Below are 25,520 nucleotides of genomic sequence, written 5' to 3'. Positions count from 1 at the left end.
CATTTATGGCCACACCGGCTTCTTCTCCTTTTGTCAACAACCTCATTTTGTGTCAAAACTTATGTGGACTTCATGATGATCTACTGTTTCTTCAGACTGAAAGGTTCCTTGATTCCACCTTCCATTCTTTTCCTAGTCTTCAACATTTGGTTAACAGATGCCTAAGAGGCACCCACTGTGATGTAGATAGTGTGCTAATAAGTACAATGCAAAAAGAACGGTGTGTTCACAAACTGAAGAGCATGGGAGAAATCCCAGAGCCATAAGAAACCCTGTACTGAAAGGATCCAGTACTGCAGGATGTAGCAGATCTCCATGCTTAAGTGGAGAGGCATACACAAACTAGCATCATTCCTTGACCTAGGCAAGGCAGCCTGATTATCTTTCACTGAGCAAGCCCTCAGTTCAAATGATATGGAAAGAGGACCTTACTGTTTCACTGAAAAATCTGTGGGTCAAAATGTTAAGAGATACAATAAGGGAAGAAATATCTTGGCCTATCTTTTCCTATTTGCCATTCAACTATGCAACATACTTCCACTTAATCCTAACACCTGGTTTGGCAGCATACACTTTCCACAGATCAAGCAAGATAAGGTAAGAGAAAGCATGAGGCCCTTTATGTAGCCAGAAAAGCCTAAAACATTCACACACACACACACACACACACACACACACACACACACACACACGGCTGCATAAACTGCATTAAACTATATAAAACTAACAAATATATCTATTTTAACTCTAAGATTTTTTTTCACAAGGTATGTATAAACAGATCAAATGGAGGAATAATCTCAGAAATAAAAAAAAAATCACATCTCATAATAAGCATTTATTTCTTCCTATGTGAAACACAGTATGACACAATTTGAGATTTTATTCTTTATAGTAAGCTTAATAGGAAGGACAAACTTGAAAGATCTGTAGGATCCACAACTCAGGGTATACACTAGTAATAGTGAAGCCACATCATTACTTTAAAGAAAAAAAAAAAGGGAAGACCTCTGAAATACACAGGTAGACGTTATCAGACTATATGGCTGCAGCAATAAAAAGGACATATCAGTACAAACTGTGAGCTTTGGGGAACCTGAGTCGACAGAGGAAGATAATGAGTAGGTACCTGAAAATGACGATCTGAAAATCTATTAGTTGTGGGAAGTGTAGGGAAAAGTAGACAAAACATCTGAGAAGGACACACGTGGTGGTAGTGGTGGCAGGGGGTGAGGAGACACTTGTAGAAAGTCCTGACAAATGCCTGACGACAAATTCTGAAAATAGTAACATATTAAACTCACATATACACGGACTGAGCAATGAGTCTACAGGATGGAAAAGGATTTAGTTTTTTTGTTTTTTTTTAAATATCGATTACCTACCAAAGGCCAATCACTTGTCTGGGGATACAAAGAATTAAATGCAGTCCTTGTATTTAAGCGTTATAGTCTGGTTTGGATAGAGACTGAAAAGTAAGGCGAGTTCAGTCAAGTGTAACAGATACCATGACAGAAGTTTGCACTGGTGTCGTGGAAGACCAAATAAAAAACTCTGAGGGAAAGGATCATGAATCACTTTAAGGATCTGAAAACAACAATTCTAAGAAGCACGTAGGAGTACATACGCAAGTGTTGCAAACCATTTTAGTGGGTTAACTGCTAACAAAGCTCACCCGTAAGGATCTGTGATAAAACTGCTAATCCCCCCCAAGCGTTCTTGACAGACTTCCAGGTGACGGTACTGTATGTCAACCTCCCATGCGGGTTCTTGAGAGTGAGCCTATTTGCACCAGGAGAAACTCACGAGACTTCTGAGCCGTCAAGTACAGCGTAATAACCTCAGAGTCAAGAGCGGGTGGAGAGCTACCTGGTCCTCAGAGCAGTGTGAGCTCACGGCACTGCTGGGCTTTGGTCGTAGTCATTCTGGTGACGCCTAAGGCCAGCAAGTTTGGGTGCTTCCCACTTTTAACTTTTTGTCTTTGTTGTTTTGTAAGATAACAGGAAGGTGTATCTTTATCGTGAACGGCTGACTAAAACTTTGAACCTCAAATTAAGGCAAAGGGAGAACAAATCAAGAAATGAAAACAGTAATTTCTTCAAATGTCATCTGCTAGCATTTGACCTCTATGATGTACAATGATTGCAATGAAGGCAAATAAAATTAAGTTTCTGCATTCTAATTGTTCTGAGACACAGACTCTTAACATCTTTCCCAGGTTGGGAAAAAATATAAGCTAATTAAATATTTTATTTTTTAAAAGCTTTCTGTTTTGGGGATTAAGTAGGAGTCCATATTTCAAGTGTCTATAATTTTTATTTTTAAATGTTTATTTACTTATTTTGAGACAGCAAAAGAAAGCAAGCAGGGGAAGGGTAGAATAAGGAGACAGAATCCCAAGCAGGCTCCACGCTATCTGTGCAGAGCCCAATGGGGGGCTCAAACCCATGAACCCATGAAATCATGACCTGAGTTGAAATCAAGAGTCAGATGTTTAACCGACCGAATGACCCACCCAGGCGCCCTTGTGTTTATAAATTTTACAGAGTTTAATCTTTCTTATCTTACTAATAACCCTCTTAGCAACTCTCTAAGGTATCTAACACAGGTGTTCTCTCTCCCATTGGCTGCACTTTAGGGTAAAATTTAACAGAAGACAGGAATTTGTGCCACTATGTTAATAAACCACTCGAATACTTCTCATGCTTAGCTATCCCACAGCTAGGAAGTCAAGTACGGGCTAGTCAAACTTGAAGGATAAAACAATAACAAACAAAACATGGAATGTAAACAGCACATTCCATTAGGGATGAAGAATATTTCTCTTCTGAAATAAATTGCAAGTACTCCCTCATTTCCTAAGTGGGTAAGTATACAGCAATCTAAAAGCCTCACCTCAATGCAGGCATACAATAAATCAACACGGTTAAGTCCAGGAGGGAACTCCTAGGAACCCTTCAGAACCGAAGCCTTAGAAACTTCTCCTGCACAGCAGGGGTGACGTGGGAGCGAGCCGGCTGTTGGGCTGGCGCACTCCACACATTATTTAGGCACAAGCAAGAAGCCCTCACTTAAGAACTTTGAACCATATTTACTTTTACAGCTAACAAAACCACTGTCCTTAAACAAGCTGACCCTGCATTTGGGTTTCGGGTATTCTTGTGTTCTTTGTGGCTGCAATGTTTACCCAGTATTTTGAGGTGTTTTATAAATATTAAAAATCACAATATGTCCAATAAGTATGACAATAATTAGCCCATAAACCTAGTCACATACAATTATCAAGAGAAACAAAAGCTGAAAAACGAGAAAACGTTAAGTGCTCGGAAGCATTTTAAGGACCAGGGCTTAGAAACCAAGACGGAACCTCCTGTGAGCCGGAGAGGACAGCTGTGTGCCAGGACCTCAAGGCCTGGGTGAACTGTTTGCCCCGCACACAGCGTCAACACGGGCCGGGGAAGGGACAGGTACAGGCAGGAAGCCGAGGATTTCCAGGATTTCCACGACCCCAGAGGCCACCTGCTCCAATAGGTTTCAGGACAGACAGGCCACACCCATTTAGTTTGAAAAAGGCATCAAGGTCGCAACACCAAAGCAGGGAGAAAACACGAAGTCTTAGGCTAGGCTACAAAGGGCAGGGCTCTAACCACTGAGGGCGATGTGCGCAGGGACTGAAAGGAAATGGTTTAAAGGATCCAAACTCACGAGCAAATGGACTTAGGTATTTTATTTCCAAATGCAGGTGCTGTCATATTGCTTTAAAACTGTATTTTAAAATTTACATATAATCTACTCCTCAAGGGAAACAATGCCTTTATTCCCATCTAGATTTTATTATGAATTGAATTTATCCATTAATTGTTGACACATAACTTGTTATCTTGCTATTTTTATGAAATATTTTTCCTACTCCCACTTCATTCTAGACGATGTATACCCTATTAAATTGTATCCTGAAAGGGCTTTTGCAATGTACGTGGTCACACAAAGGTATGGGTCTTCATTTTATGGCCTTTTAAATAAGGAGGAGGAAGGGGGGGGGGAAGAAAATCCTCCTTAAATGGAAGCTCAAATCAGGCTTTTTGTCAAGCATTTTCCAGAAAGAGCTGTGCTTTCCCCACTTTTATTTCTCTGTGAAAACGGGCTACTGGCCAAGACTGCGCGGATGTGCCAGCGCACTAGAAAGGCTGTGCACACGGCCGACCTGACCACCTCTCTGTGCCTTGTGGTGCTCACTGGACAAGCTCGTCTTCCACCACAAGGATGCAGAGTACCAATATTTCTTGTATTTTGACTCAGTTTTAGTACTTCTTACTGCTTTTATATGTATGTGTAACATATGTGTAAAATGTATGCATATGTACAATGTAAAGTTTTAAAAAGTTACTTGTACTTATTTTTATCATGGAAAAAATATGTAAAATCAGTATACTCGTAAATATGTTGCATTCCGATAACAGATTTTATACTCAAAATTCCTGAAATTTATAAAAATCAGTAGCTAAAATAGGGTTTCTTAATAGAAGTATACTTTAGAAACTGCCATAATGTATTAATTTAGGAACATCTACAAAAAATGAAGTTGAATGGCTCAAACACATTTTAATTGGCTTTAACTATAACTGTTATTAAATCTAAGACTCATTACTTGGTTTGTAAACTCCAGTAGAAATAGTTCTTTGCTTCAGCAAGTTCTGGTGCCTCGGTACCGTATGGCGGAGTGGTGGCACGGCTCTTCCCCTGCTCTTGCTAACACACAAGCACTGGTCGTTTTCTCACAGACGACTTCGTGGGATAAGAAATGAAATTAGAGAGCAATACATCAGAGAACAACACATGTGCTGCCCAGCCACCGTTAGTTTAAACCGTGACTGATGTTCCACAGGTACGCAGCTTTTTGTTGGGATGGTTGGTGCTTTAAAGATCTGGTATGAACGTTTAAGAAACAATTTGCTGGTGGCATAAAGAAAGGCAATGTCTCTGGTTCCAGAGTCAGAAATAATTCAACTGTCTGGATCTTTCCCTGTTAGAATTTGGTTTTATGGAATTATATATATATATATATATATATATAACTTTTTAAACAATCTGATTACTGAAATTCCTATAGGAAAAAATAAGTTTGTTACTGGGAGTCTGAAATTTTTAATTTCTCATGAAAAAATTTTTTAATAAATTAAAAGATTTTTACAACCAGGGTTTTGCTGCATATTATTAAGGAGCATACTTTGTCATTTGTTGCATAACAAACTGGATACTTTAATTTCTTGGGGCGCCTGGGTGGCTCAGTTAGTTGAGTGTCCGACTTTGGCTCAGGTCATGATCTCACAGTTCATGGGTTGGAGCCCCACTCTGGGCTCTGTGCTGACAGCTCAGAGCCTGGAGCCTGCTTCTGATTCTGTGTCTCCCTCTCTCTCTGCCCCTCCCGCACTCCTGTTCTGTCTCTCTCTGTCTGTCAAAAATAAATAAATGTTAAAAAAAATTTAATTTCTTAACAACAACAAAAGAAAACTATAGTAGTAGGTTCCCACTATATATAAAGCACAAGTATTTGTTTCGTGAATATAAGCAGACGCCTAAAGCACCTGTTAAAAGTGATGTGTTAAACTGAAACAGAACTTTTTCTTTAATACATTTCCTCTTGGCTGGTCTTTCACTGGTAATTTTAAATTGTTCAAAGCGCTCGAGTACTAAGAGACATCTTTCTTGCGGCCTCTCCTGAGCCTTTTCCCATCTCAGCTCCTACTGCTGAACAAACAACCACGGAGTGTTCTGGAACTGCAAGGTCTATAATATGGGGGAAGGGGAAGGAGAAATGACACGAAACGAATCTGGAAAGGCAGGCATGCACCAGGTGAAGATGGCGTACAGATACCATGCTAACTTGTTTGCATTTTTACCACGCAGTGACAAAGTTGTGGAAAATCCGAAACAGGGAATATGATACTTCTTTCTAATACATATTAAAAAGATAACTTTGGCTGCAACTGTGAAGGAGAACCCACTGACCTAGTACAATAGTGAAAAGAGAAGAGTCAGGTGCTACAAAGAGGCAGAACCAGAACCTGATGATAAATGGGATGGGACAGAGTGAGAGCAGAGGGGGCACAGAAGGTGGAATTAAGGGTGTAGGACTCCTAGGCAATGGATGTCATCCACAAAGAGAAAACAATGGAGGAATTCCTGCAAGAGAAGGGCAGAAAGGATGTGATGTTAGTTTGAGATGCCCATAAATCATCCAGAGAAGGTGCCACGTGGCTTAGGAAGACCCGGAGCTAACGGTGAGAGGTACATGGGCGAACGAGCACCGTGGCAGCGGTCCCTGGGGACAGACGAGACCGCCCAGAGAGCAAGCTGCAGTGCGCGAAGACCACTTTGGAAAAGGACCTGCCCCAGCGCCGGCATGACAGTTCTGAAGAGCAAGCACCCAGCGATCACGGAAGTAACAGGGAAATGTACTAACTCTGCCCTGGCCTCCCTTTTACATTACGAAGTCTCTACCTCCATGCGCACTGGCCTTGTTTCTAGCCTGATAAACAGCAGTCTCTCAGTAAAAGTCTGTGAGGCGAACTGCTTTTGACACTGTTTAAATGAGTTTTTAATCTCTACAAGTAGATTATAATCCCACAAATGCCAAGTTCAGGAGTCAAGGTCTTGTATTTGAACAGAGCGTACAGCCATCCCTCACACATGAATTCACGAATTAACAGCATAAAGTAAACAAATTCATGAATCTGCCACCTTGCTCAGAGATGTATTCTACAAAGCTGCTGAACAAAAATAAGTTAATGCCATATTGCCATCCATTGTCTAGGAGTCCTACACCCTTAAAGGCATAACTTTAAAAACAACTCACTTTACATTTTATATTTGACTTACACATTAAAGATTAATTTTTTCTCCCTACAAAGGTATTAAAGGTTAAGGAATAAAAAAAAAACAAAACCCCAAACCCTATCCACTTACACAAATATGCAATATAGGCTTCAGTGTAATGCCAATAAAGAAGTTTTATTTTTATCATTTTTGAAATTAAATTTTAAAAATTTAGTTGTCAAAAACAGAAGAAAACCAAGCTGTATATGACAAGCAACCAAATTTAGTTTACCTGAAACAATATCAGTATAATATTAAAATGTTCATCTCACAACGGTAATTATCTGAACAAGTTTGCTTACATATAACACTCAAACATTTGAAATAAGAGGAATGTAAGGGTTTAAAAAATACAACTTAAGTTAATAAAGGGTATTTGATTTTCTTAGCTTTTTTGGCAATTCAAGCTCCATGTACATTAACAGAAAGTGAAGGGAACACAAAGGCTTCATCTATATAGAAGGGACCTGACGCTACTTACCAACCATCAGAAGGGCATGCAAACAAATTAAAGGGATGTATGAAAAGAACTGAACTAAAGAAGATACATCAAGAAATCACCAATTTTTCTATTAAATAATCTTACATCTTTAATAAGAAGACTAACACATAGTAAATTAGAGTACCTGTGTAGAATTCCACACAATTAGTAAGGAAATAAAGAAAAACTAAACTAAAATGCATTATCCCAACCAGCATATTTACTTATGGGATAGAAACAACAGTTAAGAAAACGCAGGTTCTCGCAAGTATAAAATATGTTACATAAGAAACCGAACATGCACGTTCTGAAGGACACATGGCATACAAGACTACAACGGAAGGCCGCCTTCCATAATCCACAAAATGATTTCGCAGAGAATAAGCACACTACTCCATGATCCTCTGTCCAGAATCCCTCGTTTTATATTTGCAAAGCCTTAGAGTTACAGGCTCCCTCAACGATCAGCCACATTTTTGTGTGTTTAGAGAAGACACTCCTTAATGAATCCTGATAATAATGACGAGGAGGATGTTTTTCATGCAGAGTCTATATTTGTGACTGCTTGTGCACAGCTACTCCACCCAAGACATATTTCACTATTATTGCCAAGGAGCCTCGTCGAAATGAAGCTCCAAGTTTGGGGGGAAGCCCTTTGTTCATTTCACAAGGGCTGACCCGCTGCCAGACAAGACGATGGCTGGACAGAGAGTAAAGAGATTTCAGTACAGCTCCTCGGTGACTTATGACAGTGAAGGAAGTCTGCAAACCTACACCATGTCCTACTTAATCTGTCATTATGAATGGCTATCCAAAGATAAAAGTCCTTTCAATTCTTTGTGAAAATTCTAGTTGGAATTGTGGCTAAATGCAGAATGTGGGGTGGGGTATATAAAAGACACTGATGCAGAATCCAGTTGAACTCTATTCAGTGGGGTCCCTCTCTGTGAGAAGCAGTTCACCACCACACTGCATCTTCTCCAGGTGCCGCCCTCACCACGTTTTCTAACACAGGACACACCCACCTGCATCAGAGCACCTGCCGCAGAGAGGGCAGAAACGGCACTGTGATTCCAGTTCTAGATCCCTGGTAAGGACTTCGGTAATGGTTTTTGAGGTCTAAACTTAAATGAGGCTTCTGAAAGCATTTTCTGCTGTGGGTTAAGGTTTATTAATTTATATATTAAGGTTCAATGATAATCTTAGAGCTACAGGATTTTAATCATACTACTTTGATATGTAAGTACACTTTACGAAGATTAATATATGAACAAAAATACACTTATTACTGTACTTAAAAACACATTGGCTACTTTCTTATCTGAACTAAACAATCATTCTGCATACCGGCATCGCCTTGTGAAACTTTTCTGAAAGATGCATCTACATTTTCAGGCCACTAAGATAGCAACCACCAAATCTTTACTTCCTGATGAAAGTAAAGTGGCTGGAAAATGTTAATTGATGTCCACAAAGACTTGATTTATTGCCTGAGAACATTTTAGTCTCAAAATTTTAAATACTTAAATTTCACTGTTTTCTTTTTTTTCTGGAGGCCAGACATAAACCACCAGTGCAAGAAATATTATTACTGGTATCTTGAGGACGAGTAAGGTTCTATACGAGCATAATGATGTTCATCACTGCAGGCATTTAAGGGAGCGTTTTCTCACTAAAAAGTAACATCACTAAAGCTCAGTTTTTGAGAGAGAAGAGAGTGCCTATGGTCTCTCTGAAAGTATTTCCATGCAAACTGAATAATCCAGTTTATAAGTTTGAATACCTTATTTGTTTTCCAGAAAAGCTTTAAATGTTCATCTTCCTTCTAAGACAAACATGACAAGTGTAACAATATATGTTTATTACATGCACTGGGCAACGTTAAAGTTAATATCAGGTCAATGTTTATTAAAACAAAACCATCATGTTAAGAGCATTATTTAAAGGCACATTTAATTTAGAAGGGAAATTTGTCTAGAGTTGTCACTTCCTTTTTCCTCCAGAGATCTGGAACAAAATACCTTTCCTTAAACGTGCTTACCGTACTTTATTTAGTGAACAAACAAGTCTTAATAAATGGATCCTCTGCAAGACAGCACGGACCAACTCATTCTCATGAAGAATTTAAGAAGCTCTTGGCCTTCTATACAGTCCTGCCTATATGTGAGGAAGCAAGGACTGGCTCCTTTCAAACCTGTAATTTATGAGTTTATTCAAACCTGCCAAATTGCTTTAAGTAAACGCCTCTCACATTTGAAAATTCCCATGGCAACTCATTTTAGTTTGGCAGACAAGCAGACCCAAATTCAATCCTTTTATCCTGCAGCTAAACCATTACAATAGTAATTCCGCTCTGACACTCTGAAGAGACTGCTAATTACTGTACTCTGGGTCCCTAGACAGATCTTCCATTCAGATTAAAATGGCTGTGCACGGCAGAAAACAGCAGCAACACCTTTCTCTACATGAGAGAGATGCTCTCTCGTATTACAGCTCTATCAAGGGGCAAGTGCATCACTGCTAGAGGACTTTTAATGTATCTTTTAAGACCTTACCGTCTTTCCCAATAAGATGAATAGGAGAACAGGAATGCCATCGATCTGAATGGCTGATACTATGATCAAGAACCAAATGTAGAACTATCAGTTCATTAACCATCCAGCTAAGAACCTTTAACTCCAAGACAAGCCTCCATTTCCAGAGGCATTATCATTCTTCCTACCTTATTCTTTAACTCTTCATTAATTTTCAGGTTATAACTAATACACAGCTAACTATGAGTCAAATGCATACAGCATTAGAAAGCAGAGAATCTTTGGATAACAGGGAAAGTGAACTTTAAATAATTGTATTTTGTGATGGATCCTTTGCTACAACTCTCCTGAATTTTGAGAACATCTGTAGTTTTTAAAAAAGCGTATTAAAATTACTTTTGGTATATATTTTTTTTCAATTTCCTAATATTCCTTGAAATAACTGAAGCAACTTTAAATTTCAAAATCCTTATCTGGAAATTTGTCAGAATCTAATAATCTATTAGGATCAACTATTTAGTTTAATATTATTGAGCTCTATGTATATAACTGCCTTCCTAAAAGAGTAAATAAGTTGTATCTCTACAACTGACTAATGTTCAAATTCTCAAATACCCATAAGCAAACTTAAAAAATAAAAGGACAAACACCAGGCACGACGCTCAGCAGCACAGAGTCACAGCGTGAAATGAACACTGTGCCTTCGCTGGCATCAACCACAGCCGCCGGAGAACTTAGTTTGTCTAATGCACTTCAGTGCTGCTCATTTAGTTTAGTCTCTCCAGCTTAGTATTCTACTTCTTCAGCAGACGTCTCTCCCTCTGTTCCTACTGTACGGGCAGAAAAATTCAGGTGAGAAAAGGGTACCTGGCACTATGCTCCTCACCTCTACTTTCTCTGTCTTCATAACAACATGAAGTCCGCACTTTCCACTATTCTAGTGTTTTGTAGGTCCCTTCATTAAGGATTAGAAAACATCACAGGACATGTATCCATACAAAGTCTTAGCTAATGATGTGAGAATTCGTATTATTTATTATTTTCCAACTAACCGGAATGAGAATTAACTGAAAGAGGGATGGTATCTGACAGAGAGAAGGAAAGGGAGAAGAGAAGACAGAAACTTTTATACATGCTATCACTTTTTAGTAATAGCAACAGACGGCTTCATAATCTTTATGCCATTGTAATCAAGAGCCTGTAGTAAGACTAGACCAGCAATGATGGCACGTTTTGTAGACAGGGAACTGAGTCACTTTCTTTTTGTATGGTGCCTCTTGTGAGCAGAACTTAACCTTGTAATTGACACAGCCAATGATGTAGCAGTAACCAGTCCAAATAACATATAAAAAATTAAAAAAGAGGAAGAGGAACAAATGTCTTATACTTTCATATAACTAAAATAATAATTTTTACCTTTACAAAGTCCTTCTAAGGCAAATAAGCAGGAACAGCCCAATTTTATGAATAACAAAATCAAGGCTCCAAGTTGAAGCGACACTCCCTGACCATGCAGGATTTGTGCAATGCTCCTGCATTTGTCTCCACTTTCACTAAGCTGGCATGCAAATGGAGTGACTCTGTCTCTAGAAGTCCTGCGTCTCAAGTTCCAGCTCAGGCCTCACCTACCTATGTGAAGTCATCTTCCCTGAACACCCAGGCCACTGTGACATCTCCTTGTCAATTCAGTTAGCGCCTTCTAAAACACTGACTGCCACCTATATACTGCTTGGTACTATTTCTCTAGAAAATGTGCTACATGGAATAGCTGACATTTGGGGCGGGGAGGGGGGGAACCAAGACTTCAAAATTAAGGCAAGGGGAAAGCTGCTATTATATAAAACATAGAGTGAAATCTTTTAAAGATGACAAACCCTGTTCACATGGGCTGTGTAAGCTACACATACACACACGGCCACATGTGCATATGCACCAAATCAGCTTGCTATTTCATTGTTTTTAAGGAGAAATATTGTGCAAGAAATGATTGATGATTTTCAATAATTCAAAGAAGTAGAGAAAAATGGGTAAGAATAGGAGTAAATCTAAACATTTTCAATCACCTTCCTCTAAACAGCACTTACAGAACACATACTCAACTCCTGCAAAATATACATGTTTTTCAGTACACATGGGCTATTCATCAAAAGGGACCATATGCTGGGCTATACAAAGTCCTAGCTAGATTCAGAAAGACTGCAATGTTCTAGAATACATTCTCTGAGAAGAAAAAGAATTAAGCTAGAAATCAGTTACAGTGAGACAAATAGAAAAATCTCAATATTTGGAAACATCTGAAAATAACCTATAGGTCAAATGAGAAATTAGAAAAGAAATTAAAAAATATTTTTAACTGAATGGTAATGAAAATGCAATGTAACAGCTACAGCATTATAGAGAGAAATTTGTATCTTTAAAAGACTGTACAAAGTAGAATAGAGAAAACAATAAAACCAAAAGTTGGTCCTTAGAAAAGATAAATAAAATTAATAAAGCCCTAGAGCTAGATGATGAAGAAAATTAGAAAGAAGTCACAAATTGCTAACATCATGAATGAAAGAACAATACCATGGATCCTACAGACTTTAAGAAGATAGAAAGGGAATATTATGAACAATTTCATGACAAAAACTTTAACAACTCAGAAGACGACAAGGACAATAAAGTTCCTTGAAAAATACGAAAACAAAAAAAAATTTGACTGTGGTAGTGTATACAGTTGTCAAAACTCAAACTGTACCCCTAAATTGAAGGTGTTTTGGGTAATAAGAAATGGGGGGAAAACCCCTATAGAACGATTTCTTTCCTTCAATTCTTCAAAATAACTATTCTTCAGTGTTGAGAAACAGCTCAACTGAATTTAAATCAGATCTGTTAGTTGCCATATTACTTCTTAAACAGACCTCTACAACACTAGACGTGAATGTACTCCCAGAAAAAAAACTTTGATGGCCAATTAAATTCAGAAATGGTTCCTACCAGAGCTTCATAATAATTACTCACATATTAAAGGTTTCCTTTACCTGTAACACTTATGAAAAAGTGTCTCATGGAATACGGTTAGAGAAATGACACTGCCCTAAATATTAAGGATCTTGTCTTAAATAATTTTCTGGACCCCCAGTGCCTTAAAACACAATCTGGAATAAGTATTTGCTAATCTGAAAAAAAAAACAGAATAGCCACACCTGGGTAACCAACTAATATCTCAAACTTACTAAATCCAAACCTGAGTTCCTGATAATCTCTTCAAAGGTCCCACTACAGTCTTCTTTATCAAGGTCATAGCAGTTATGTCTTTCCAGCTGTTCCATCTCAAATCCTTGGTGTCGTCTCTGACTCCTTGCCTTCCAACATCCCACAGACAATCCATTAGTGAAACTTGCCAACTTCACTTAAAATATATGCTCAGTACCAGACCATGCCTCACTTCTACTGCTCTCCTGGCCCAAGCCCTCGTCATCATTCATGTGGACTAGTCCAGCAGTCCATCAACTGGCAAACTTTTCCTGTAATTAGCCAGACAGAAAATGCCTTTCCTGGGCATGAGCTCTCTGTTGCAGTTACTCAGCTTACTTGTGAAGCACAAAAGCAGTGACAGACAATCTGTTAATGAACTAGCATGGTTGTGTTTCAATAAAACTTTTTAACAGGTAAGGAAATTTGAATTTCATACAATTTTCACAATTCATGAGGTATTTTTCTTTTGATCTTCTTCCAGCCATTTAAAAACGCAAATATCATTCTTAGCTCATGGGTTATTCAAACACAAGTGGGAGGAAGGATTTGTCCCACGGGCCATAATATGAAGGCTCCTACAAGAACATCCTTTCTTGCACTCTTGAAGTTTTTATTCTGTTTTAAATAGAGGAGGACAAGTAATCCTTAAAAAAACTTAATCAGATCATTCCATTCTTTTCTCCTCAAAGCTTTCCAATAGTTTCACCCATCCTGGAATAAAAACTTGAGTCCTTAAAATAGTAGACAGTAAGTGATCAAATGTCCTAATATGTACATGAGGATATCAAAACCAAATTAATTACAAACAGGTTTACTGTGCTATAAAAGGCAAAATGAACTGGAAATTTATAACATATTACAAATTCCCTGGCATTTATCTATCACCTGAAGAAGTTTCCTATTATAATAAGCAAATTGAACATATATGTTTAAAAGCCTAAGGTTTACATATATAAGAACTAAATAATCTACTTAAAATATCATTTGTGTAACTACAAACTAATTAATTCATCCTAAGGGCTGTATTAAGTTAGTAATTATATCACAAACTTTTAAATAGAGAAATAAACATTTTTAGAAAATCAAGGAATGGTACCACTTTGCAAGAAGACCTACTACCAAAGAAAAATGATCAACATACCCTGTCTTAAATATTGAGCAAAAATTAATAAGTAATCCATACCTTACATTTCCATATGAATCATGAAAACTACCATTTTTTCTACTCAATTAACTTGTACAACAAAGCAGTTATACAAAACCAGAAATCACAAATCCTGAAATAATTCCACGTAACACTAATTTCGTTTTAGGGTGCACTCAAAATAAGTGTTTTTTAATTTATTAAATACTACCATGATGCACTGTTTTTTCCTAGAAAACCTTTCCGTAATGTTCCACCTTACATACTTAGTAAAGATCTATTGGTCAGTTTGAGAATTTCCCCATAATCATTTTAGAAAAAGATTTTTACTTTGCTCATTTCCTTCTAACTTTCATCCTTGTACTTCAAAATTCTTACTCCCATTTAGAAAATAACATGGAGAGAAAATAAAATACATGTGGAAATTAAACGTTATAGTTACATGGAGCTATCCAAAATCTTAAAAATGACTTCACTGACATTTTACACGGTTTCACAACTACCTGTTTACGATTCTGAGTCACTTCCTCACCACACAACAGCCTCATACTGCACAGCTCAACTGATGCCCTACTTGCAGAGGCCAATACAGAGCTTGAATTTTACTTGAAGAGAAACAGCAAGTCAGGACTTAAATATGATTTACATATATTTTAAAAATCGCCCTAGTATACTAACTGATGGGAGAATTAATTACATGGACTAAGACTAACGGGAGAAGACAGATTACTTCAACTGAGTGGCAGGAATAATGTGCTCAACAAATATACTGAAAACAGATTTATATCAGTAGTTGGTTTCTGCCCCCAATTCCCCAAAGATTAGCAAAATCAGGACATTGTTCTATAGTCTTTTTTTTATCAATGAGTATAATTTAAATTTTCACAGAAGACCACAGTGTAATTACTGTAGTATCTTGAAGGACTCAGGAATCAGAATGTGCACAGTTTAGGCTTAGGGAAGTGAGATTCAAACACCCCAACTGCACTTGGGATAAAAAGGACATATTTAAATAGATATTTGGTGGTAACAGATTTAGACCTGTCAGATAAAAACATTACATATAACTAGAGAAATTATTCTTTCCTAGTTATGCACAATTTGTTTTATGATTTATGAAACAAGAGATTTATATAAACTGATCATTAAAGTCAAAGAAACATCTAAAATAAAATGGTATTATTTCTAAAGTAAACAAGTTCTCTAGGTAAAAGGCCACCAAACTCTGAATGAAGTGTGAATCATCTCAAACCCTTACATCTGCAATGAAATAAGAGTATCGAACTAGTTCCTGAAAAAAAATAATCACCAAGGGCTCTAATAATGCTAAGGTTTCTCTATGTCTATATGCTTGCTGGAAAAATGGGGGAGGAAAAACCAACTTCATAAGGTTGTTTTGAAACCCAATCTGAATTTAAAGGGTTTGAGTTGACTTACTAAACATTTAGTTGTGTATAGTGTTATGTGAATTGATGTGGACACAGTAAAATCATCCAAATTATTAGAAAAATTAGTCACGTGGAGTATAGTATATGGGTAAACCTTTACCCAGATTAAATCTTAAAAACAGGAGGTGCAATTAAATTATTACATTCAATTATGAAATTTTAGGTAATGCAAAAAATCTCTTCTCTCCACTCCCTCATACTCACCCAGCTCCTTCAAGCAAAGACTCCATCTTTTGCTATATAACATTAGACAAGACAGGCAAAAACCCCACGACTACATGTGCAGCATTTTCTACATCTACTTCCTTCCAAATCTCAACTTGTTCTATTTGGTTAGGTATGAAACACGTATGCTGAAATAACACAGACAATTCTACGTCAGCTATAAAATTTATCCTGTAAATGAAAATGTAAATTGAATCACATTCCCCATAGCAACAATATGAAACTAGGGACTATGTACCTGGTCAAGATATGAACATAGAGGTAAAAATACAGGTTTTTTTGTTACAAAAATGTCTATAATATCACAAAGCTGCTTAATATAAAGTCTAAAAATCTAAATATTTTTAAGAACCATGAGAATTATTTTATTCCCATTTTTGGAATTAAAGAGCTTATTATAATTATTTTTTAAACCACTAGGAAAGCAAAAATTTAAGACTTTAGTTAATACCCAGGGTTGGGACGGTGCTGGTAAACCGTCCTTTTCATAAAAGACTGGCAGGACCATAAATTGGTACAAATTTTCTGGAAGGTAACTTAAAAACCATAATATGAACAAAGTATTAAAATTTAAAATGCACATACCCTTCAACCTAGTAATTCTACTGCAACAGGTTTACCTACAAGTATGTACGCACAAGTTAATTATCCTGCGTACTACATTTATGCAGCATCTGCTCAAGGAAGAGAAGGGAAGGGCTGATGCCGGCAGCAGAGTGGTCACTCTCCTGTCGTGTGTTTAGGGAGGTGCTCCTAAAAGATCCAAGGACCAACCGTGAAGGGAGAGGCTGATGAGGAATGGAGAAAAAGATCCCCAACAATGAACCAATAAAAGAAGTAAAAGGCCAAGAGTACTGAAAGGATCATTTACTTAAATAACAAAATCTTAGGGGAAAACACTCCAGCTCCTTTTCCTCTTGTCCTACACCTTCTTGAACCAGAGCCAATGAAGTCTTTAAACTCATCACCCCCGCCCCCCCCACAAATCAGCTACACCCCCAGTGCCCACTACTGAAGCAAACAATCTCCAGCGACAAGCTCCTTGACTTGGCCTCTCGGACGGTTTTCTTTCAGCCTCAGCGGCTCCTGTCCTCCCCCAGGTCTCCTGGGGGTCCCCCTCCTCTTTCTGCTATTTGGTGAAGTACCCAGGGCTCTGTCCTCAAATTCTTCACCTTTATCCAATTCTTAGATACCAGTCTAGCCTCCTGGCTCTAAAAGCTTTTGATAGGGTGACAGCTTCAAAATTAACATATTCTTGTCCCATCTGCTTACCTAACTGGTTACTAACAAATGCCTGTTTACATTCAGTATCTCAACGTTTATACTGGCAAACCCAATTTCTCTCCCTGCCCCTCAGACCACAGAAGACAAGTCCAACCTCGCAGTGTGAGATCCCTGAGGTCTTCATATACACACAACAACCAAGCCATCAAAACTCCTGCCAGCTTTACCCTGAAAACAACGCCATAACCAACTACTACTCAGCACGTTCACCACCAGTCCACATCACTTTCAACTCATTCATGCACTACAAATACTTGTGCATGAGCACCTCTGCTTTCTCCATCACCCTCAAAGCCTGTCTATTCTCTATTCAGGATCATCCTGTAAAGTGTAATTAAGTCATATTATTCCTCTCCTCAAATTCCTCCAATAGCTTCTCCTATTAGATTAGACTAAAATCTAATACCCTGTCACGGCCCACAGGCCTGGGTAAGCTGCCTTCTCACCCTCCCCACTGACTTCACCTTTCGCCACTCCCCCGCCTGCTCACTGGGCTGGACTCCCTTTGGTAGACCCCAAAAATGTCTCCGGACCATCACACTTTTTGTCTTGTCTTTGCTCAGAAATCCCTGGACATCCAACTGATTGAACTACATTTCAACTCGGTGGTTGTTCCAAATGTCACCTTCTGAGAGGCTCTCTCTAATCAACCCTCATAAAACAGTATTTCCTTAATCCATGTTCTCCATTCTCCTTACCTTGCTTTATTTTTCTTCCCATTTTAGCACTACCTAATAGTTTATATCTGTTTGTGCTTATGGTCAGTTACTCCGAGCTGGAGCCTCCCCTCAAGCAGAAGGTAAGCTTCAAGATGGCAGGCACTTAGTCAGCGTTATTAACTCTCTGTTCCCTCAACAGCTAACAGAGCAAACGCACGTGTGAACATTTACGGAATGAACTTAAAGGCCCGGAAGGGAGAAGACTGAAGTTTCAAGAAACCAAATAAACACAGAGTGATTCAATCTGTGGGGGTCTAGTGGGAAATACGTGTGTATGTGTGTGTACTTTAGGTTTGGGGAGAGGGAAAAATGAAGCTGGAAAAGTAAGGTATGGCAAATGATGAGGGAAACTAACAACTCTGCGTTCTCATAGAGAGAAACCACCAAAAGGCCTTTATGAGCAAGGAGAGGTTACTGAATAGACTGCAAGGTCTGGGAGGACTTGTGGGGCCCAAACCACAACAATGGGTGCTGGCTGCGGGATTCTGAGTAAGCCCGGCTCAAAAGAAGGATGCAAAAAATATGGCCAAAGGAAGTGAGCATGTCTGAGGGATGCGGGAAATAAACTTGACTGAATCTGGTGTTTTTCTGGATACCTGGTAACAGCTAGAAACGCCAAACCACAGGAAAGGCACAACTGAAAACTTACAGTCCATGGACGTGTGAAGTAAGCACCAGAGACTGAAATGGTCACCAGAACCAGAGCACCACTACTCTCAAGATACATTCTGACACATGAAAACCACAGAAATGTTTCAAAGAGTCTTCGTCTACACAAGAATACATTAAGAAGAGGCCCTTGCAGCTCACTGGAGGGCAATGGGAGATTACACAGAACGTAAATGCTGGTAAGAAACCTGTTCTCATTTATACAGTGATTCTATGGGTCCACATTTTCAACCAAATATACCTTTTTGAAAACCGTGAAGCAATGATAAACTAAAGGGTTCTGTATGAAGCCTGACAGCGAATTTTTTTTTAAGTAAGGGTCAGACCAATTTATTTAAAAACAATAATGAATTGAGAAGAAACTCTTATTTTTTAATCCCGAATTAATACATTCCTTTTATAATCAGCACTTGGAAGGAACAGTTTGTAAACCTATACAATTATAAAACGGTATTTAGACAGTGTCAAAAAGTTGCAGGGAACTAAAAGCAACAGTTATGTGGCAGGCATGATATTACACATTCTTCATGTCTTATCTGACTTCGCAGCCACTACGTGATGGGAAAGGGAGACAGTAAAAGCCACGAAGATGGGACTCAAATCCAGAAGTCAGCTCCCAAACATCATGTATCCCGCCTCCCAAAAGCCCGCATCAGGGAAACCCCAAACCGCTGGACACCCTGGGACTGTGAAGCGGGTTTTGTGTAAACCTTTGCTTATCACAGCACCATCGCCAGTTCCCCGAAAATAAATTCGGTGACGCAGCATCCATGTCACAAGACGCTTATCCGACGAAATGGAGAGGATAAGAAGGTACTACGACGTTAAATAACTTTATAGAACTGTACCTTACAAAGTATTTTTATTCTAAAATCTGTAATTCTAAGGAAGTTTTATTGCTTCAGAGGTAGTAATTAATAACAACCCTAAAGAGTGCTTCCATAGGAGACAGACTTATCATCAAAAATGTTCTTCTCTTTTAAAATATAAATTGTACAGGGGCGCCGGGGTGGCTCAGTCAGTAAAGCAGACTGCTTCCGGGTCTGCGTCTCCTTCGCTCTCTGCCCTTCCCCCACTCACATCTGTCTCTCTTTAACATAAACATTAAAATTTTTTGTATGTAAATTGTATGAACTTTTTTAAAGTTTCTACCATCTTTTAATCTACTACCACCTTTTAATATTCAAGAATTTAAAAATGAAAATGGGGGGACGCCTGGGTGGCTCAGTCAGTTGAGCAACTGACTTCCGCTCAGGTCATGATCTCGTGGTTTGTGAGTTCAGGCCCTGCATCAGGCTCTGTGCTGACAGCTCAAAACCTGGAGCTGCTTCGGATTCTGTGTCGTCTTCTCTCTCTGCACCTACTCCGTCCGTGCTCGGTCTCTCTCTGTCTCTCCATAAAATATACATGTAAAAAAAAATAAAATAAAAAAAATAAAAGAAAATGGTCCTTAGAAGTCACTTATTCCAACTCTCATTTTGTACATGAGGAAACAAAAACGGAGAAATTTATTCACTTTCTGAAAGACACATGCTAGTTACTAACACAGCTTCTAACATGATGCTTTTTCCCAGGTTAATAATTTTTTTTCTTCAAGTTTTATTTATTTATTTATTTTGAGAGAGAGAGGGAGAGAGAGAGTCCCAAGCAGGCTCCATGCTGTCAGTGCAGCGCCTAATGCAGGACTTCATCTCATGAACCTGGAGATCATGACCTGAGCCAAAATCAATAGTCAGACCCTTAACCGCCTGAGCTCCCCAGGGGCACCCCAGGTGAGTAACTGAGAACCGAAGCAGCTTACAGAAGGATTATAGGTCGGTAAAAGTTTTAATTATCAGACAACTGGTCTATTTGCAACGTCAGGTGAACTTACCTGCTTATATTTTGTGAGCTGAATATTTTCAATTATATATAGCAATAAAAATAATGTTAACTTTTTCTGATCATAAGATTAACCGTTCAGTATACTTAGAAAAAAGCACTTTTCTATGAAACTTTCCAAACTGCACTATTAAGGACAGAGGTTGTATGATTTAACAGTAATGCAACTACAGATTGTGCTTTATTTTTAACCTGTTTGTTTACATTCCTTATAAGACCTACTGAATAAAATCTATGGGAAATTCTTTTCTTCTAAGCAGTTAATTTTGTCAAGTAAATGCAAAATGTTTTTGGCTTGTAAGTTTACTTACAGAACAGATTATCGGGGGAATGAAGAACAACAGACACCACACTCATTTATGTAAATGTCAATAAATCTTTGTTTGACAGAACACGAACAGTGCTCCTGGTGTTTTCACAACAAGCCGGGGCTCATGTTTCTGTGATTTTTTACCAGCATAAAAAAATATACCTAACATGACTTTGAAAACCAACCATTTCTTTTTCATTTTCCGTTGAAAAGTTAATATTCTGGGAGCGTAATCATCATTTCTAAATGAGGAGTTCCTAAAAGGGTTGTGTAATAATGAGGAAAAGAGAAAAGGGAGAGGCCTGGGGAGGGAGAGATGGGGTCTCTTCTGCATGAGCCGCCGCCCTCTACAATTACTTTCAGTGTCTTATCTAAATATGAACTTCAATAGTTTCTAGTATCTTAGAAAAAACATGAAATGAGCTGAAGTGTGAAAAATGCTCAGAATGGTGCCCAGTCTATCAGCAAAAGTTAGCTCTTTTTTTTCCCTAAAAGAAAACATTACCATATTATGTTCACTATGACACATTCGTCTTTCTATGGGAGACAATGACATGGCAGGAGTACTTGGAACCCAGAGGCTAACACAGGTCTTCCAACATGAACACCAGTTGAAAAAGAAATTGCTCCTCCCTCAAAAAAAAAAAAAAAAAGAATAAAAAGCTTCCATCACCCTCCTGATAACGTACCTATTTTCTTACCTGATAACAGCGTGCGGCAAAGATAATACCTTTGAAAAGTACACAACTAATGGAGTTTGCCCCCCTCGCAACATATCCTTCCCCCTGAATAAACAGACTTCCCCATTTAAGGACCTGAGCAATGTCTATGTTTGCCTACTATAGTATAGTGAGTTATCAACGATTTTTTATATTGTGAAGTTCAATAAACTTTCTGAAAAATAAATAGCCTACTCTTTATTAACACAAACATTATAGTACTTAAAAAAGTTAAACAGAAAAAGGGGTTGGGTTTGGAAATGATTACTTACTGCAGGCACCAGTAATTTCTTCACCTCCTCCACGGCTCTCTTTAGTTTGATCTCTGCTCTGTTTTGAGCATCTTCCACAGTGATCAGGACATGTAAATCTTCATTGAGATGCTCCCAATTAGGCTTGCCTCTATTCTGCTCCTCCTAAAAAATTTATAAAGCACACTATTACAAATGTTTCTTTTCAGAGAGAGTGTATCTTTCATAATACTAAACTGCTGCCAATTATTTAAGCTCTGTTTGCATCATTCTGCTATGATAACTTTATGAACCTCCTGGGTGAAATGACAGTTACCTCAGCAAGTATTTGTCGAGCAAATCGACACGTACCAGGCATGGAACCAGACGCCAGACTGAGGCTCCGGCAGTGAGCAAGGAGAGTCACAACCCCGGCAAGTGCTCTTACGTACTAGGAACTTACTCTGGACTCATCCTTAGGTAACCATGGAGAGCATATTATTTCTTCTGTATTTTACTTATGGGTAAACAGTCATCCAGGTTAACTTAAGCAAGTCAGTTATCAAAGTCCCATAGCTAATAATATGCCAATTTAGGAAGTGAATCAACATTTTCGTTCTCAAGTTCAGTGATCTTTCCATATGTGTACAACTACTTTTAATAACATTGGCTGACTTCAAAATTAGGACAGCATTTTGCAAAGAAACATTGTGCATGAGAAATAAAAACATTTTCACTTATAATCATTATAAGGAATACATGTAAGAATAGTTCTAACTATAGTTCCCTCAGCCTTGACTTAAAAACAGTGAACTATTAGCATTTATATCAACTTATAAATGCTAATTTAGTAGAAAATATCAATGTTTCATTTCTTGGACTATCTTCAAATCACTTAGTGAGGGATACCCCAGTTTGGCAACACATGAAGCTACAGGGAGGTTTGGAAGTAGGGTTAGCCACACTTCCCCTTCACCTAAGATACAATAATTTTGGGATTCTTGCTTTAAGTTTCAGAGATAATACTTTCATAAATAATCTTAATTTGAAATTTTAAAAAAACATGAAAAAAATATCGATTTAAAAATAAATATAAAAATAGTACGCATCAATGTGCCTGGCTCAGTGCAAGGTGCCACACACCAACAGACAACACGTTCGACTGTACTTTCCTCTCAAAGGTCTCTATTTGCTAAACTGTGAGATTCCAATCAAAGGAGACAAGCTGGCAGAAATTAATAAAATGGATATAATACAAAAGCCCTCTACATACATGTTTGCAGAAGTCATGCTAGGGAAAATATGCGAACCTTAGTCAGCAAGGACAGAAATCAATCCTAATAGTCAAGTGTATGTTTCTACGTGTACTTTCTGTTAATATCATAGGTATGAAAATGCATCCTAATGTTTGCCAATCTGAATGGCCTCCAAGAAAATTAGGGATCCCATTAATAAATGTGAACAAAAATTAAAATTTATGAATGAAATTTAGTTATTTTTAAATGTGTTTTGATATATATACTAATTAAGTTATTTGGAAGTAACTATTTAATAAAAATAATCTATTAAGCATTTCTCTTTGCCTAGGGGACAGACACCATGAAAAAATGAGAAACTAAGGCATCAAAGAATTAAAAAATTCAAAACCTCAGGGTTCTCTGAATGCCAAAGAACATAAAATGCACATACACATAACTCTCACTGTGGCAAGAAAAGGATTTAATTTTTATGTTGAAAAATGTTGACAATATTTTTTCACCAAAATTTGTAATCTTTTATTTAGTATTTTTTTGATAGCTAGATCTAATAAAGTTACTTGTATTTTGTGATGAACCTAAAAAAGGGTGTCAATATTCACACGAACAAGGGACTTCTGCTTCCAAGATAAAATAATACTTCTACCAAGATAAAAAAAACCCAGACAAGATGTACTCTCCTGCCTGAAACAACCAACCAAACAGGCAAAACACAAGAAAGAAATGATAGTTCTCCAGCCTCTGAGGTCACCGGCAGGAAAGCCAGAGAGGCTGAGCAATGGCGAATTGACGAAGCGGGCCCCGGCATCACCCCAGCTCTCTGGCTGGGGACCCTCCAGGCAGCAACCCGGGGGAGGGGGCCAGGCCGCCATCTGGGCTGAGGAGCCTACATGAGAATTCCAGGGGGACCAACACAGCGGGAGGCCCCAGAGAAGCCTCCCTGAAAGAGCTGCACCCAAGCAGCCCTGCCTGGAGGTCTGTAGAAGGCCTACTCGCATGCTCGGCTGAACACCAACGCACAGGTGGAGAGGGCAGACTGGCGGCGGACAAAGACCTGCCAAAGGGCTCAAGGTAAAAGTGGTGGGATCTCAGAGAGCCGGACTGAGAGACTTCCGAGTCACAGACACTGGGTGAGGTACACAGAAGGTCTTGCTCAGCGGTGGGAAGAAATCAGAGCTGGTCTGAGCACTGTCCCTGTGCTGCCCAAATAAATCTTAAAAGCAAGACCTTAAAGGATGAAGAGGGTTTCCAACTAACTTAACTGTGTCCCAGAACAAAGCCCAAGAATACTTAGAGGAATAGGAAATATCTACCCAAAAATCTAGTGTCTAATCAGAAATTAAAAGGCAGGGAAAGAAGCAGGTAAATACAACATCCATGAGAAAAAAACCAAAACAAAACCAATCTAAGAACTGTTATAATCAGTAGACAAAGACACTAAAAGTGTGCGTCTGTATGCGCTCAATGTAAGACAACAATACTACAGACACTAATACAAGGATAACTAAGGAACATATATAACCCAGAATACTTAGAAAGGCCTAAGTATAAACTAAAATCATAAAATCGTAAGTGACTCACCACAGAAACCTTTATACATGGGAAGACAAAAAGCCAAAGATTTTGAAAAGGAGATATTACTCCAATATAGGAAGACAATAAATTTAAAGTATAATTTGACATTGTGCTTTACCGAAGGAATAAAACTTTTAAAGTGTAAAACACCATGAGGTAAATGTATATCCTCTTAATTAATTTAACAACTAAGTGCTAGTTAAAAACTGAAAAGAACGTTACATCTACCATAATGTAGGCTTCAAAATAAAGTTTTCCTTACAGTTTTAAAAACACCTGAAAAAACTAAACACTCGAAAAAACAAAAACTTATAGACAAAGATAAAAGTGGTGGGATTGCTGTAATCATATACTTTCACTCCCTCCTAAAGTGCTAGAATACGGCAGTTTAAAATGTACAAAACTCATAAGGAAGAAGACAAGGGGAAAGGACACGATTTAGAAACCATAATACGGCCGAGCAGTCAGGGATTTAGCAAATCCCAGGTGAAAAGGAATCAATTTACGCTGCAGAGCCGCCCCCTTCAGCCAAAAAGCTGAGGAACCAACCATCAGCAAGCGTCCAAGGCTGAAGCCTCCAGAGCTAAGAACCAGAAGATGATGGAATTCTAAGGAGCAGCGAGGTCTCCACATCCCCTCTCCCCAGAGAGCCAGCCCTCCTCAATTCCCAGCGACAACACCAGAACCGTGGCACCTGAGAGAGCGGAGTGTTGAGGGGCGGTTAGGAGAATCACTCACGCCCTGAAGGCTGAGGTGTCCAGCCCACGCCAGGGGAGGGAGCCTGCAGAGCCTTCTCTGGGAGTCTGAGAGCCCAACAAACAGGAAACAACCTGAAGAAAGCAACCACTGACCTGAGAGAAGAAAAGTTCAAACCTCTACACAGAGGTCCTTGTGTCCTTGAAACGGGTAGAGGATATTGCTAAAATAAT

At 38.5% G+C, this 25,520-nt stretch overlaps 1 protein-coding gene across 1 annotated transcript in view; it reads right to left on the bottom strand.

Moving 5' to 3' along the window:
• Nucleotides 1–25,520, bottom strand: part of QKI (QKI, KH domain containing RNA binding) — a gene marked incomplete at its 5' end in the record, with an annotated part of 109,962 nt that overhangs the window by 22,793 nt on the left and 61,649 nt on the right. The window contains one exon of the mRNA XM_029944343.1: nucleotides 21,803–21,946. Within this exon, the coding sequence (XP_029800203.1) occupies nucleotides 21,803–21,946 (144 nt within the window). The remainder of the gene's footprint in view (nucleotides 1–21,802; nucleotides 21,947–25,520) is intronic.

Source organism: Suricata suricatta, chromosome 7 (assembly GCF_006229205.1).
Source record: "Suricata suricatta isolate VVHF042 chromosome 7, meerkat_22Aug2017_6uvM2_HiC, whole genome shotgun sequence".
Lineage (NCBI taxonomy): Eukaryota > Metazoa > Chordata > Mammalia > Carnivora > Herpestidae > Suricata > Suricata suricatta.
This window is presented reverse-complemented; position numbering and strand designations above follow the sequence as displayed.